At 31.1% G+C, this 14093-nt stretch overlaps 1 protein-coding gene and 1 non-coding gene across 2 annotated transcripts in view; one reads left to right on the plus strand and one right to left on the minus strand.

Annotated features, from left to right (window-relative positions):
* Nucleotides 1–328: 328 nt before the first annotated feature.
* On the minus strand, nt 329–399 carry TRNAG-GCC. The gene has a single exon. It is a non-coding gene; the product is annotated as a tRNA-Gly (tRNA).
* Nucleotides 400–8469: 8070 nt separating this feature from the next.
* Nucleotides 8470–14093, plus strand: part of LOC116405237 (protein ENHANCED DOWNY MILDEW 2-like) — a 33981-nt gene continuing 28357 nt past the window's right edge. The window contains 8 exon segments of the mRNA XM_031889199.1: nt 8470–8829; nt 8832–9114; nt 9188–9284; nt 11164–11217; nt 11300–11472; nt 13342–13429; nt 13512–13617; nt 13895–13906. Of these exon segments, the coding sequence (XP_031745059.1) occupies nt 8703–8829; nt 8832–9114; nt 9188–9284; nt 11164–11217; nt 11300–11472; nt 13342–13429; nt 13512–13617; nt 13895–13906 (940 nt within the window). The 5' untranslated portion in view covers nt 8470–8702.

Raw genomic sequence — 14093 nt, forward strand, 5'->3', positions numbered from 1 at the left:
TCGTGAATTAACTTCTTAATCACAAAATTTATACTTAACCATAAAAGATTTTATCTGATAATTCTTTATGCGGATTAATTCAAACACCAACTTCATATTGCGAAGTATTACCTCAAAACGACTCCTCTTATCTAAAATGCAAATTTTTAAATCACAACAAGAAATTGATATTTGTAAGTATAAAAATACAAATTGAAATAAGAAGAACAAAATAAAATTTGAAGGAAAGAAGTGATGCACCAAAATTTGGGTACAATTCCAACCCATGACCACCGAACGCGAAATAAGAAGATAGAAAGAGAGGGTAAAAAATTAAAACAAAAAAGAATGCACCAGCCGGGAATCGAACCCGGGTCTGTACCGTGGCAGGGTACTATTCTACCACTAGACCACTGGTGCTTTAATGAAACCAAAGTATTTTTAAAGTAATTTAAATAAAATGTTTTAGGGAAGCCACTACGGCCCTTAATAATCAGCATAAGTAAGAATTTACTGTATAAACCTACAAATAACACTATAAGAAAAATGAGTTAGGAAGGATAGCCAACAATTCAAATGCTCAATCAAAATTTCGAGATCTTAATTCTACAAAAGATTTTGATGAAAATATCGATGTAATGTCGGTTTCAAATTAAATATGTAGAAAAAATTTAATTAATAAACAAGTGGTCATTTGTGAATTTTGGAGAATAAACACACGCCCGTGGTAATTTCATTAATTTTGGAGAAAGCAATGAATTTTAGAGAAATTAATTTTGAAAAAATTCTATTTTCCTCATTTATAATAATTTCTTTTCATTTAATCTAACTTGTTTATAATACTATGTTTCATTTATATGGATCTTTTTTTAAAATTTGAAACTTATTTCAAACATAGGTTGTTGCAAAACTAATTTTAAAAATAGGTGATTTGAGGAGAAGTCGTGTACCAAGTGGATCCCACCTATTCTATTTTTTCTTATTTTTATATATATACTATATTGGGTCCTACATTTTTTTATTTTCTAATTATTTATATGTGTGGGTCTCACACATTTAACTTTTTCCCTTTATTTATAATATATACCCACATATAATAATATATATAATAAACATTCAAATTTTAAAAATATATTTCTTTATTAATTTAATTTATTTTTTATTTTTTTCTTTATTTATATTTAAATATCTCAATCTTCAATTTTTCTTATTAAATTCATTTTTTCTAATTTAATTTAATTATTACTTAATCGAAATTATACATTTCTTTTTCCAATTTTCAATATTTTTTTAAAAATTTAAACATTAACAAAATATGTTATTAAAATATATATTAAACAAATGAAAATAATAATAATAATAATTAGAAGAAGTTGAAGTTACTCAAAATAATAATAATAATAAAAAATCAATAATGCACATTACTAATTGAATAAATTTTTTTAATATATATATATATTAAATATCTCAATCTTTAATTTTTTTATTAATTCATCTTTTTTAATTTAATTAATTATTACTTAACCAAAATTATATATCTTTTCTGGTTTTGTGTTTAAAAAAACATATATATTAATAAAACATGTTATTAAAAAATATATTAAACAAAACAAAATAATAATAATCAAAAGAAGTGGAAGCTTACTCTAAAAATAATAATAATAACAAATTTGCAATCGAAAATTATTCGTTAAGTTTTTAATTTGTAATCGAACCAATTCTTGTTTTTTTTCTTTTGTCGTAAACATGAACTTTTTTTTATTCAATTATCAATGTGCATTGGTGGCTACAAGTATTATTATTATTTCTTTTAGTAACTTCAACTTCTCTCAATTATTATTACTACTTTTATTTGTTTAATATATTTTTAATAACATATTTTTGTTAATATATGAGTTTTTTTAAAAAATATTGAAAATTGAAAAAAAAATATGTATAATTTTGATTAAGAAATAATTAAATTAAATTAGAAAAATGAATTTAATAAGAAAAGTTGATGATTGTGATATTTAAATATAAATAAAGAAAAAATAAAAAAATAAAAAAAATAAATTTAATAAAGAAATATATTTTTAAAATCTGAATGTTTAATATATATATTATTATATGTGGGTATATATATATAAATAATGAGAAAGAGTGAAATAAAAAAATGTAGGACCCATTGTAGTATATATATAAAAATAAGAAAAAATAGAAGAGGTGGGGTCCACTCGTACGCGACTTCACCTTAAATCACCTATTTTTAAAACAGTTTTGCAACAACCTATTTTTGAAATATGTTTCAAATTTTACCATAATTAAAAAAAAGATCCCATTTATATTAGAAAAATTTGTGTTTATGTTGGGTCTCATTTTTACAACAAAATAAACAGTTAATATATTTATTATTTATATTATATTAGTGGTATTTTTATGCTTACTTTTGTGTTTGGTAGAATTTTCATGATATAACTTTACACCTCATGTTGATATTGAACATATGAAAATTTGGAAATATTCCATCAAAATTTGTCATTTTAAGAGTAAGTATAAAAGATATAGAAAAGTAATTGAATTTAGAGTGCATTTCTAGAAAATACCTAAAGTATTTTGAAGGGATATTTTGAAAATTTGTATTCACGGTTATTTTAAACATTTGGAAGTTTATTTTATTTGAGTCTCAAACGTTAAAAATGTGTTTAGCTTTTTTAATATTCAATTTTATGTATATATGTTCTTCAACTCTTCAAAAGTTTTCTATATGTCCAAATTTTAGGTCCATTATTTAACTTCTAAATTTGTTGGATAAGGCTTCATCTTAACTAATATTATTAAACATTTTTCAACCAACTAAATACAAAATTAAAAGTTTAAGGTATGATTAGATATAATAATTAAAAATTATATTTAACAAGTTTGATTAATTTTAAAATACTTCAAACATGTGGTGTTATTTGTTAAATTTTTATTAAAGACAAAATTTGAGCAAGGAGCTTGAACACGGAACCCCCTAGACCAATTGACAATGAGATAAGTAATTTATCTATCTTATAAGGAATGCGAGTCCCCTTGATTTTTCTAGTGTAGGACTCTCAACATCTTAACATGCTCCCTTATGATGGTGCCTCTTTGGGTTCACCAATCTTGGATCAAATATTCATTTGAGCTTAATGCGCTCTAATATCATATTTAATGTAAAGTACCCATGGACTCCACCTCTTCATTATCTTGTCTAACCAAAACACGTAAGTGTGGAACATCAAGATAAACACCTAACTAACTTCAAACATGGCCGCAAGCACTCCTTCCTCGCGTGCAAGTCTACTCGCCCAACATCATGTTGTCTAGCTTTCTCGCCTAGCATCTTAACGCTTAATAACCTCTAAATGACAAGCTTTCCTCGCCCTAAAAATCTTTCTCGCATAGCCTTGCTAACCTCTTTTGCTCTCAATCGCCTAGGGACACTCTTCACCACCCAATAACCTCTACGGACAAGCCTTGTCGCCTAGCCAAACACAAACTCAAGCTTAGCTACCTACCTTGTCCAAACGCCTAAATAACCACTTTAGAGGTTATATTTCCTTCTTTTGGCTGCCTACACATCACCCTATAACCTCTAAACGCTTTGTCCTTAAACCTTTGACACTTAGTCAATTATTTTTACGGTTAAATTTGGGTCTTAAATCATGTATTAAAATAAACCAAATTTTAAACTACTCATAATTTTAATTTTTTAAGTGAATACTATTTTTTAATAAAATTTTAGTTTTTGTTTAATGATAAATAAAACTTTAGAGATCACCCGATTCTTTTTATAGTTGTATCCACAAAATAGGAGAGATTTCATTTTTTTTAAAAAAAAAAATCAACTTTAAACGTGTATATGCACAAAAATATGGAAGATTTTTTCTTCCTTCCTTTAGGGTGAATTTTAGATTTTAAGGATAAAATCTATTTTTTAAAAAAGAAATTTTACTTTGAAAAGTAGGTGAGATTTTAAATTTTTTTTAAAGGTGAAATTAGGTAAAATATATACATACACATATAGAAAATGGTATGTATATATTAAAGGGGCAGATGATGTTTCTCCCACAGCCCCTTTATAAATATATACACACATACACACACATATAGAAAATGGGGAATTTTCAAAAAGAGTAAACAATTTACCCTCAATAAAATATTTACATTTTCATACAAAATTTTTGTATTTCATAGAAAAGAAACTGTAATTGATTTTATTTTTGTCTTTTAATAGTTTGTTTTTATGAAGTTTAAATAATTTATTTTTTTATTGTTTTTATTGTTTTTTATTGTAATTGACACGATATTACAATGATTTTATCAATAGAAAAAAAAAAACTATTCAATTGGTCACTACATAGAAGACAAAGAAATAGAAAGTGAATTCGAACTTCATTATAAGATTGGAGATTTCACAAATGATTCAATTTGAAATCAAAAAAGACATATTGACATATTACTTGAAAGTGTGTCACAAATTTAAGGCTTCACAATTTACCAAATCTTCATCATATTTACCATTTTTACGAATTGGATGAAAGAAAAGTTAGAAAGGGTGTACATTATATCATAACAACTACATGAAAGAGTGGAGGAGTGTAAACGGATTGAGTTGGGTTGGAGGACATTCCTAACCCAACCCATATTTTTAGGTTGGTTGGATTGACAATATGAATAACCCAAATAGTATTTTTAACCAACCCAATCAAACCCTTAAATTATGGATTAAGTTGGGTTGGGTTGTCGAGTTGAGAAGAAGATGGCGAACGTTGGAGATTGTGAACACTAGAGATGAGAGATCCAAACGAGAGGGAGAGAGTGAGTCAGAGAGATAAGGAGAGTGATGTGAAGTGAGCTACTTCTTTTCCATTTACTAAACTAATAATATAAATAAATAAATATATATATATATATATATATATATATATATATGTACGTATGTATATAAGACCTAGATCCAAAAGGTAAGTCCTATTGAAAAAGAGCATTGTTGAAAAAAGGGAGTTCATTTGAGTATAAGTGTTATCGAGTTAGAGTAAGTTGACCACCATTAATCGCTTCCGACCAACCTCCGATGACTACTTTTTGACAATTGTAGTTGATCAAACTTCGAATGCTTGTTTTATGGCAATAGTCACAAGAAAATTATTGACCACCATTAATAGTCGTCGGCGAACCTGTGGTCAACTTTCATCTACTGTTTTTTTGACAACCATTGTTGATCGAACCCGACAATCTTTTTCTAACAACCATCGTCGATCAACTTCTCATGAACTTTTTTATGGCAACTAATTTTTTTTTTATCACTGGCAGTAACTTCCTTGTACCATTTTCCCCGTAATCGCTGCTGGTCAACCTCTGAAATTGTCGACCATTTTTCAGCGACTATTGCTAGACAACTTTTGTTTATTGTTGATCGACTAGCATTGTCGGCCAGCTTTCGTCGACCATTTTCGATGACCCATTACTGATTAACTTTCCTCAACCATTGTCGGTAAACTTTTGTCAACTGTTTTTTATGACTGTTGCTGGCAAGTATCAATGTCCGTTGTTGGCCAACTATTGAGGACCACTTTTTTTCTTTCAATTAACATAAAAATAGAAAAGGACAACATTGTCATCTACCTAATTATAGAAGCTACTTCTAAAGGAAAGTCAAAAATGGAAGAAAAAATTTTCTTCTCATTCAAGCTTTTATATATACTATAGATAGAAATCTAAAAGAGAGTATTGCAAATATAGTTATATATTGTAAATGTACATCTATCCATAACCTACATAGGTTATCAATTGTCATATAACTCTCATTCAATTCCATGTTGTAACATTCATCCTACTAAGATTCATATTGTAATTTGTACCATGACATGACATGTCTTATAAATAGAGGTATGTGATGTCTTTCTTAGATATACCACAATTGAGTTCAATTGCTTTCCATGTTTTCTCCCTCTCTATTATTCTCTTTTGTGTTGTTTCATTGTTATGACGTATTTTCTTTATTCTTATTTTATAGTATTAAAATCCATAACAAACATAATGGGTGTTTTTTTCTTTGAATTATCATTTATGTAAAATAAATTAATAAGGATAATTTAAGTTTGTCTTTAAAGTATAAAACAACGTCAGATAAATTTAAGTTAATTTGTTGGTTTTTTTCCCCAAAAGTAGAACAAAATGCAAAATTATTTACACCGTATAGAACAATTTTGAAAAAAGAAAGAGCCCACAAGTCCATAACGTAAAATAACAAAAATACCTCGGAATTAATTGACCACAAACATACACAAAAAAAAGCTTCTAATTTAAACGGTTGTATAATATAGTCCAAAATATCGTTTAGATATTGGTACACAATCGTTTAGATGTTGGTAAGTGATCCGTTTGAATCTATTACTTATCTATTTAGGATAGATAGTGATAGTGATCTATATGAGATAGATGACTGATTGTTTAGATTTTGGAACACAGTCATTTAGTAAAAAAGAAGAAGAAAAATAAAGAAGATGAAAGATGACGTACAAGGAAGAAATTATGGAACAAGAGATGAAGAAATCGCAAACAAGAAGAAGTGAGAATATGAGGAAGATATGTCGGAATTCAATACTCGTCCAAAAAAATTCAAAACCAACCACGAAATCATGGAACTTGTGAAAAAATAACAATGACATGAACTTTTATTTTATTTTTATATGGACGAAGTAGTCTACTAATATTCTCCCTTAATTCGCTTTGGACTGTGCTTTTCTTTCCTTTTGTGTTTTGAAATACTAAACTTTTCATATTTTTTTTAAATGGAAAGATAAGCTGATTATTATTAAAACAAAATTGTTAAACTTTTTGAGAATACGAAATGAGAAATTCTTTTACATTCCAACTCTTTAGATTCCTTTAAAGAATGTGTTTACTTCTTTATTTTATATTTCATTAACGTTAATTATTTACAATTAATTGAAAAAATTATGAGACAAAATTACACATGTTTTACTTTTCTCAACAATAGAAACATAAACTTGTAAACATGAAAAACTGTAATGACTGTTCTTTACTACGAAATATATTGTCAAACAATAACCAAGCTGAGAGATAATAACAATACAACAAGAAGTAAACGAAAAAACACACGAGAATTGTGTCCGAGAAAGTTAATCCACGGAAATCAATAAGTCAAGCAATTATAAAGTTGTACTTATATAAACACTCTTCCGCTCACAAAGACAATCGTAGAACTAATTCACTGGACACTTGGGAAACATTCTCTTTAATACTTAGGCTCCCCTTAAGTATGCTACTATTAGTGAATAACTACTCAAACTCCCCTAAATAATAGAAATTCTTGATTAATCATTCCTCTTTACTTGTGAACTCCCTTCACGAATAAACTTAGACTCCCCCTAAGTTGATGAGATCTCCCTTCTCGATAAAGCCAACTTTAGGATCTCCTAAAGCAATGTCATTAGATTGGTTTCAAATTAATCTTTAGCCAAGCATTCACACGAACAACAGCCACACGCACATAGGAATGAATCCTTTGAATATCGACTCTTCTTAGCCCAAATGGTAAAGAGAAATCAAGATATATGCAGCAACCCTAGCACAAAGACTTCCTTAAGCTTAAAAAGGACAACATAAACAAAGAGAAAAGCTTAGAAAAAATGGACATAATGGGTGTCCATGAGGGGTCATTATATCAACCTGTCTAATGTATGTCCCTAAAATTTTGAATACCAATAACTTGAGATGTTAAAGAAAATTGAATATGGTCTTTTAGAGCAAAGAGTACATAAAGAACACAAATAGAGAAGAAATAATAAAGATGAAAGAAATGATGCAACTTCAAGTGTTGGGAAGAAAATGATGAATAAAATGGTAATTTTAATAGTAGAACGTGAGTTACAAAGTTTTGTTTTTGAATTCTACCCCTTCTTACATTCAATTATATATATTATATGCATAATAGGGTTGGGTGAACCAGATCAGTATTTTTTTCCTCTAATTTAATCCAACCCGTGATGATTATTCTAGTTTATTTTACTTAAGTGTTTAGAGTAACTGCTTTTATTGAAATAATGTTTACAAATAAGGGCCATAATTTTAGTCCAAAACGACCCGTAGTATCTCTATTCTACCTCTTACCCCGAACATCCCTCCCTCTTGCCTCCAAAACATCCTCTTCGTATCTTTTTTATAATTTACCGATTCTGTGGCTTTCAGTTTTCACAATTTTTTGGTAACTTCTTTTCCCCAAAGAATATTGCTCTCTTCTTCGCGGGTTCCGTCGCGAACTAATTTTCACCTCCCCAACTTCTGCCTGACTTTCTTCCGTAGGGCTGCTGGTATCCGATTCTTGTTTACAATCTGTTCCCATTCTTCCTTTGCTATCTTCGCTGCTAACATTGTTGAAATTGTTCGGTATTGCCATTTCCCGAGTTTGAATAGCTTCTTGTAGGGATTGGCTCTCAACCGAAGGCCATTCAGGTACCTTCTTCGTCCCTCTCAATTACCCTTTTTGTATTTGCATTTTAGGGAGTACTTCGTATGGATATGTCACTATGATCAATCCTATTCCTGTTTCAAGAACGGGTGTTTGTTCTAGTCTTAAGGGAAAGTGAAGTATTCTCTTTCATTGTAGGTCGGATTTTTAGTCATTTTTTATTTTGTTATTCCACTCATTGAATTTAGTTGTTAAGTAGCAGGACTGGAACTACAATAGAGTAATGGCGTCTTCAGATGATGAGGCTGAGACCTTACCAGTACCACCTGTCTCAAATTATCACTTTGTGGATCACAAGGAAGAACCTATTTCATTCTCTATTTTGCCGATTAAATGGGATGAAGGGAGAGATTGGAGGGCAGTCAAGAACCTGTTTTCCTCCATGGTACAGTTGATAATGGACTTCAAAAGGTTTATAAACAGGTTACCGCATGGAGATTTAATATTTCTGGTTCAAAGCCAGAGATATCGGTGCTTTCCAAAGAGAATGTGTGGATTACACTTCAGAAGCCTAGAAAGAGCTTTGAGGATACCATTAGAACCATCTTGATCACAGTGCACTGCCTTCATGCTTTGAAGAGGAATCCAGATACATCTAGCAAATCTTTGTGGGATCTATTAGCTAAAACCTTTAGGTAACATGAATTCATTTCATCTTTTACTTTCATGCTTTTGTATTTGTTGTTTTTAAGCCATTCATTTTTGCAGCTTGTATGAAGTGAGGCCTTCCCAGAATGATTTGGTGGATCACATGTCATTAATCGGAGAAGCAGTTAAAAGGGATGATATATTGGCCAAGTCCCAGGTTCTCTTTCATTCTTGTGCAGACAATGAAAAGATTATGTTCATTTGTTTTGTTGAATAAAGTTTTTTATATGGATGTGAAGAAGAAACAAAAGGGCAGGGGGGAGGGAGGAAGGAGTTCGTGATACATTCCTAAGTCTCAAAGCCACGCCCACAGGCAATAGAGTTTCAATTAGTGCAAGATAAATAAAATTTTGACTCAACCATTCCACAGTTCTAGGTTATGTTGACTTCCATCCTCAAAATATTTTTTTATACCCTCTTTTCAGAAAGTTCCTACAGGACTTCTGGAACCATATTTATCCCCGTAGGCTTTTCATTTTCTATAAAGATAATTCCCATACAATCTGAGATCCAAGTCCTCAATTTTAGAGGGAGCTGTCCTGATCAGTTGGTGGAATGCAAGGCCCTGATTTTCTGTGGGTAATGATTGTGAAAGTACACACGGTTAATCTCCTTGCGGTCAGCTTGCAAGCACAGAGTGCAGTAGCCAAGTAGGATATATGTTTCATATCATCTCACAAGTGTTGATTTCATGGCATAAAAGAGTACAAAGACTCCAAAAACTCTAATGAAGATTCTGTTACGTTTGGGACTTTAGATGACCTTAAAATCTTGAAAATAGTGGTAGAGGGTACAATGTTTAACTAGTTGAGGTACTTAAAAAAATGTCAACAAAGAAGAGATCTGGTTTTGCACAACTTAGTCGCTGGGCTATTGAATTGAATTAATTCTACAGAATACGAGTCTTTGCCACTTGTTAATTCAAGAGATAGTAACAAGGAAATTTTGCATGTGGAACATGCATTTATTATAATTTGAATAATTTTGGAAAAAGTATAGTTACTGTTCAAATGATAGTTATTTCAGTGGTATTACTTTGTCATTTTGTTTGAATTAGAAACATTTTCATAGATGATAATATTGTAGAAGAGGGGGGAGGAAAGCAAGCCCGATGCTGAAGGAGGTTACAAAAAAGTTTTCCAACTGGCTGTAACTGTGTAAGGAGAAACAATGTTCTACCAGGGCCACAAAAGTAAGGGTGTAAGAGATGATTGAAGGATTGCTCTTTGTTGTCAACATTGGATTTCCAATCTTTTAGGCTTATAGTCAAAGGATAGGGAAGATTATCTACGGATGTGCTTCATTTTGCAATTTGTATGGAGTTATGTTTGGAAAGAAATATTTAAGCTTATAATGGGCAGGAGATAGATGAATAAAACCTTTAAGTAGGAATTCTTTTAAATTTTGGGTATCTTCAATTAACATTGTGCTAAAGAACCAGATTTTGCTAAATAGATGACCTATTTGAAAACTCCATTTGGAGGGTTTGGCTTTTGGATCCCAACCTTCCCCCACATCACTGCTGCTTATATGTTGTAAATGCCTTCGTTAATGGGTCGTTTATATTGTATCCTTTGTCGAAAGGTGGAGGAAAACATGGACCACATTCTCCGAGGGTGTCAGTTTGTGAGATCAGCGTGGAATTGTTTTTCTTTTAGGAGTTTGATATTGCGATTGCTCGCCAGAGGGATATTCGTTCAATGATTGGGGAGTTCCTCCTCCATTTGTCTTTTAAAGTGAGGCTGTTTTTTTGTGATTCGTAGGGTGTGTTTGGTTGTGGGAGAGGTACAGTAGAGTGTTTCGAGGTGCGAATGGAGACCCTTGTGCGGTTTTGGTCCTTGGTGAGGTTCTGTGTTTCTCTTTGGGCTTTGGTTTCAAAGACCTTTTGACAATAGAGTGTTCTCAATGAAAACTTTTCAATATAATAAAGCAGTCTACAGTGGCATGAGTCAATTTTTCTTGAGCCATATTTTAATAGAATTCTTTTGTACTGAATTAGATGATCTTCTTACCTTGATGGTTTGTAATCTGAACAGTTCTTACTTGCATTCCTTGAAGAGAAGCCTGTTAAGAGAATGTCATGTCATGAGGTAATTCATTTTTGCTGTCAAGTGCATGCCTACAAGGACTCTCCTGTTTTCTCATTTTCAGCTTGGACAGTTGTACTTTCAGGATGCTCAACGTAATATGCAGCCAAGTTTTATAGTTGATGATTCAGATGATGAAGACATGGTTGATGATGCTGTTGAAGAGGAAAGTGATGATGATGCTGTTGAAGAGGAAAGTGATGATGATGTCTTTGATTCTGTCTGTGCATTTTGTGATAATGGTGGCAACATTATATGGTATTTGTTTTCTGTTCCTTGTTATCAGATGAACATTTTGGGTAATGCTTTAAAATGCTGGAGGTGGCCTTGAGGCTTTTCCTCTTGGAGAGGCCGAGGAGTAAGCCTCAAAAAGTGAATAAAAACATCTTGAAAATCCTAAATTGGTATAAATAGCCAAGTAGTGCTAAACATGATTGTCATGTAAAAGTGCTAAGAGAAAATTCACCCCTGCAATTTTCACTTAATCAAAAAATTCTAAAGGATATCTTTATCATTACTACAACTACTAATATGTAATAGGATTGTTATTTATAGTATAAATTTTACCTTCAGTGTTTTTAAAGTCACAACAACAAAAGTAATCCTAATTCATATTGACACAACTTAAACCTTGATATTTTTGAAGAAGCTAGGCAAATGACTATTTTTTTTTATCACTAGATGAGGCACATAGTTTAAGCCTTGATGCATTTTTACAAAGCTGTTAGCTTCTTCTATGAGAGGTGTAAGCCTCTTATGGTCGTCGTAAATCTCAAGGCTAAAACTTAGAATTTTGCCTCAGGATGAGCCTCAAGGTGTGAGCCTCAATAGCTTTTTGGAACATCGATTCTAGGTTCATATTTTGAAATACTTGTAAACAACATTGGGCGTGGTTATTGGGACCTGCGAAAAAAGTTAAAAGGTGCTATGACGAATATGTTCAAACCCTCATGTATGCTGCCTACCATATCTAATCCTACAAAATTTTGACAAAAGAAGGTTGTGAGCCCATATGGTTTCCTTGTGAAATAAGTTGAGGTGCACGTAGGTTAGCTTGGACACTCACAAATATAAAAAAGGGTAATCGTAATGGATGACCATTTGAGGAATAATAATTAAGGATATGACAACATTTTAACAAAATTGCAAATATAGCAAAACTATCATTGATAGATTCGTATGATTTATCGGTGATAGACCAATTTTTATAACATGGTCTATCAGTGATAGACTCTATCATTGATAGAATTTGACACATTTTGCTATATTTGCAATTTTTTAAAATGTTGCTATATACTTAATTATTTTGAATTTAATTGCTAAATTTGCAACTATCCCTATAAAAAAACAAAACTTTTGAAATATATGTTTTGTGAATTTTTGAGGTGGTTAAAAACATAGAATCATCATCTTTCAAATTCACACAGTTATTCCAGTAGTCATGAAAGTAGTCATGAAGTCTCTTCTCTCTCATTTAGATGGCATCCTGTTAGAGAAAAGGCAAGAAAATACATGGTGGTACATAGTTTTGTAGCATCATCTTGGAGTGTTCTTTCTAAATTTTTTGTACCTATTCTCTCTCTATAGTTTTCAGTATCTTCTTTGGTTTGAGGGTTTCCTTTTTGTATATTTCATTATTTTTGATGAAATGTTGAAGTATTCATTTTCTGTAGTGCATTCCTTTCTGTTTTGTTTAAAGTGATCCATTGATATTTGATAATTCATTTTATGGATCTTGTGTCCGATTTTAACTGAATGATAAGGTTTTTTTTTCTTGTGGAGAGAGTAATATTTCATATCTCAACTGCCGTTATTTTTTAATATACCTTCTGCCTTTTTTTCACAATCCACATATTGTTTTTTTTCCCTACTTTAAATTATCGAGGTTGGTTACTGGCTTTGCAAAATTGTTTGTTTCTTAAAATCATAGTTCGATGGAATTTCCTTCCCTTTTAGCCTTCTTCTCAGAATGACATAGAAATGACAGCTCGACCAGGAAATCACACACAAAAGTGTTTCTAGTTCAAAATAATATGATCTAATGAATAATTACAGAAGTCATAGGAAATTTTCTCCCAAGTAGAAGCATCAAGCTAAGCCTAATAAGCTATTTTGATTTTCTTACAGCTGTGATGGGAGGTGCATGAGGTCCTTTCATGCAACTGAAGAGGATGGTGATTGTTTCTCGCTCGGTCTCTCTAAAGAAGAAGTAGATGTATGACAATATTCATGTATGTTTTCTATGCTTGCAAACTCCCTTTGTTAATTTTCTTCAATATCTATGGGCTTGCTGGCAGGCAATTGAAACCTTTATTTGCAAGAATTGCGAGTACAAACAGCACCAGTGCTATGCTTGCGGGAATTTAGGTTCATCTGATCAGTCTTCTGGTGCTGAGGTATGGGATTAATAATGTTTACTGGATGTTTTTGATTTTTTTTACTTTCAATATACACTGTTTTTGCTGGGTATGTTTTTCTTAGAGAGAAACACGAATGAGAGAGAGGAAGGTGTCTTTGCGGGAATAAAATGGGTCATAAATCCAATTTGAACAAGATATCAAAGTGAAAATTACACTTTTGATCCTTGAGGTTTGTTTTGAATTGTTGTCTAAGTTTGAAAATTGAACAATTGAGTCTCCTACATTTGAAAAATGCTTGATTTTGCTCCCTTTATTAACAGGATCTACATGTGGTAATTACTACGAATAAAAATATTATTAATTAATATAAATAAGTTGAATAAAATACTAATTTTAATTTTATTGAATTCTCTCTCTCCTCTCCTCCTTCAACCCCTCTCCATCATTGTTGTGCGCTCACCGTTGTTGCTATTAAAGGAAAGCCCACCCAGCTCCTTTTTCTTCCTCTTCCCAACAAAA

Source organism: Cucumis sativus, chromosome 7 (assembly GCF_000004075.3).
Source record: "Cucumis sativus cultivar 9930 chromosome 7, Cucumber_9930_V3, whole genome shotgun sequence".
NCBI classification, from domain to species: domain Eukaryota; kingdom Viridiplantae; phylum Streptophyta; class Magnoliopsida; order Cucurbitales; family Cucurbitaceae; genus Cucumis; species Cucumis sativus.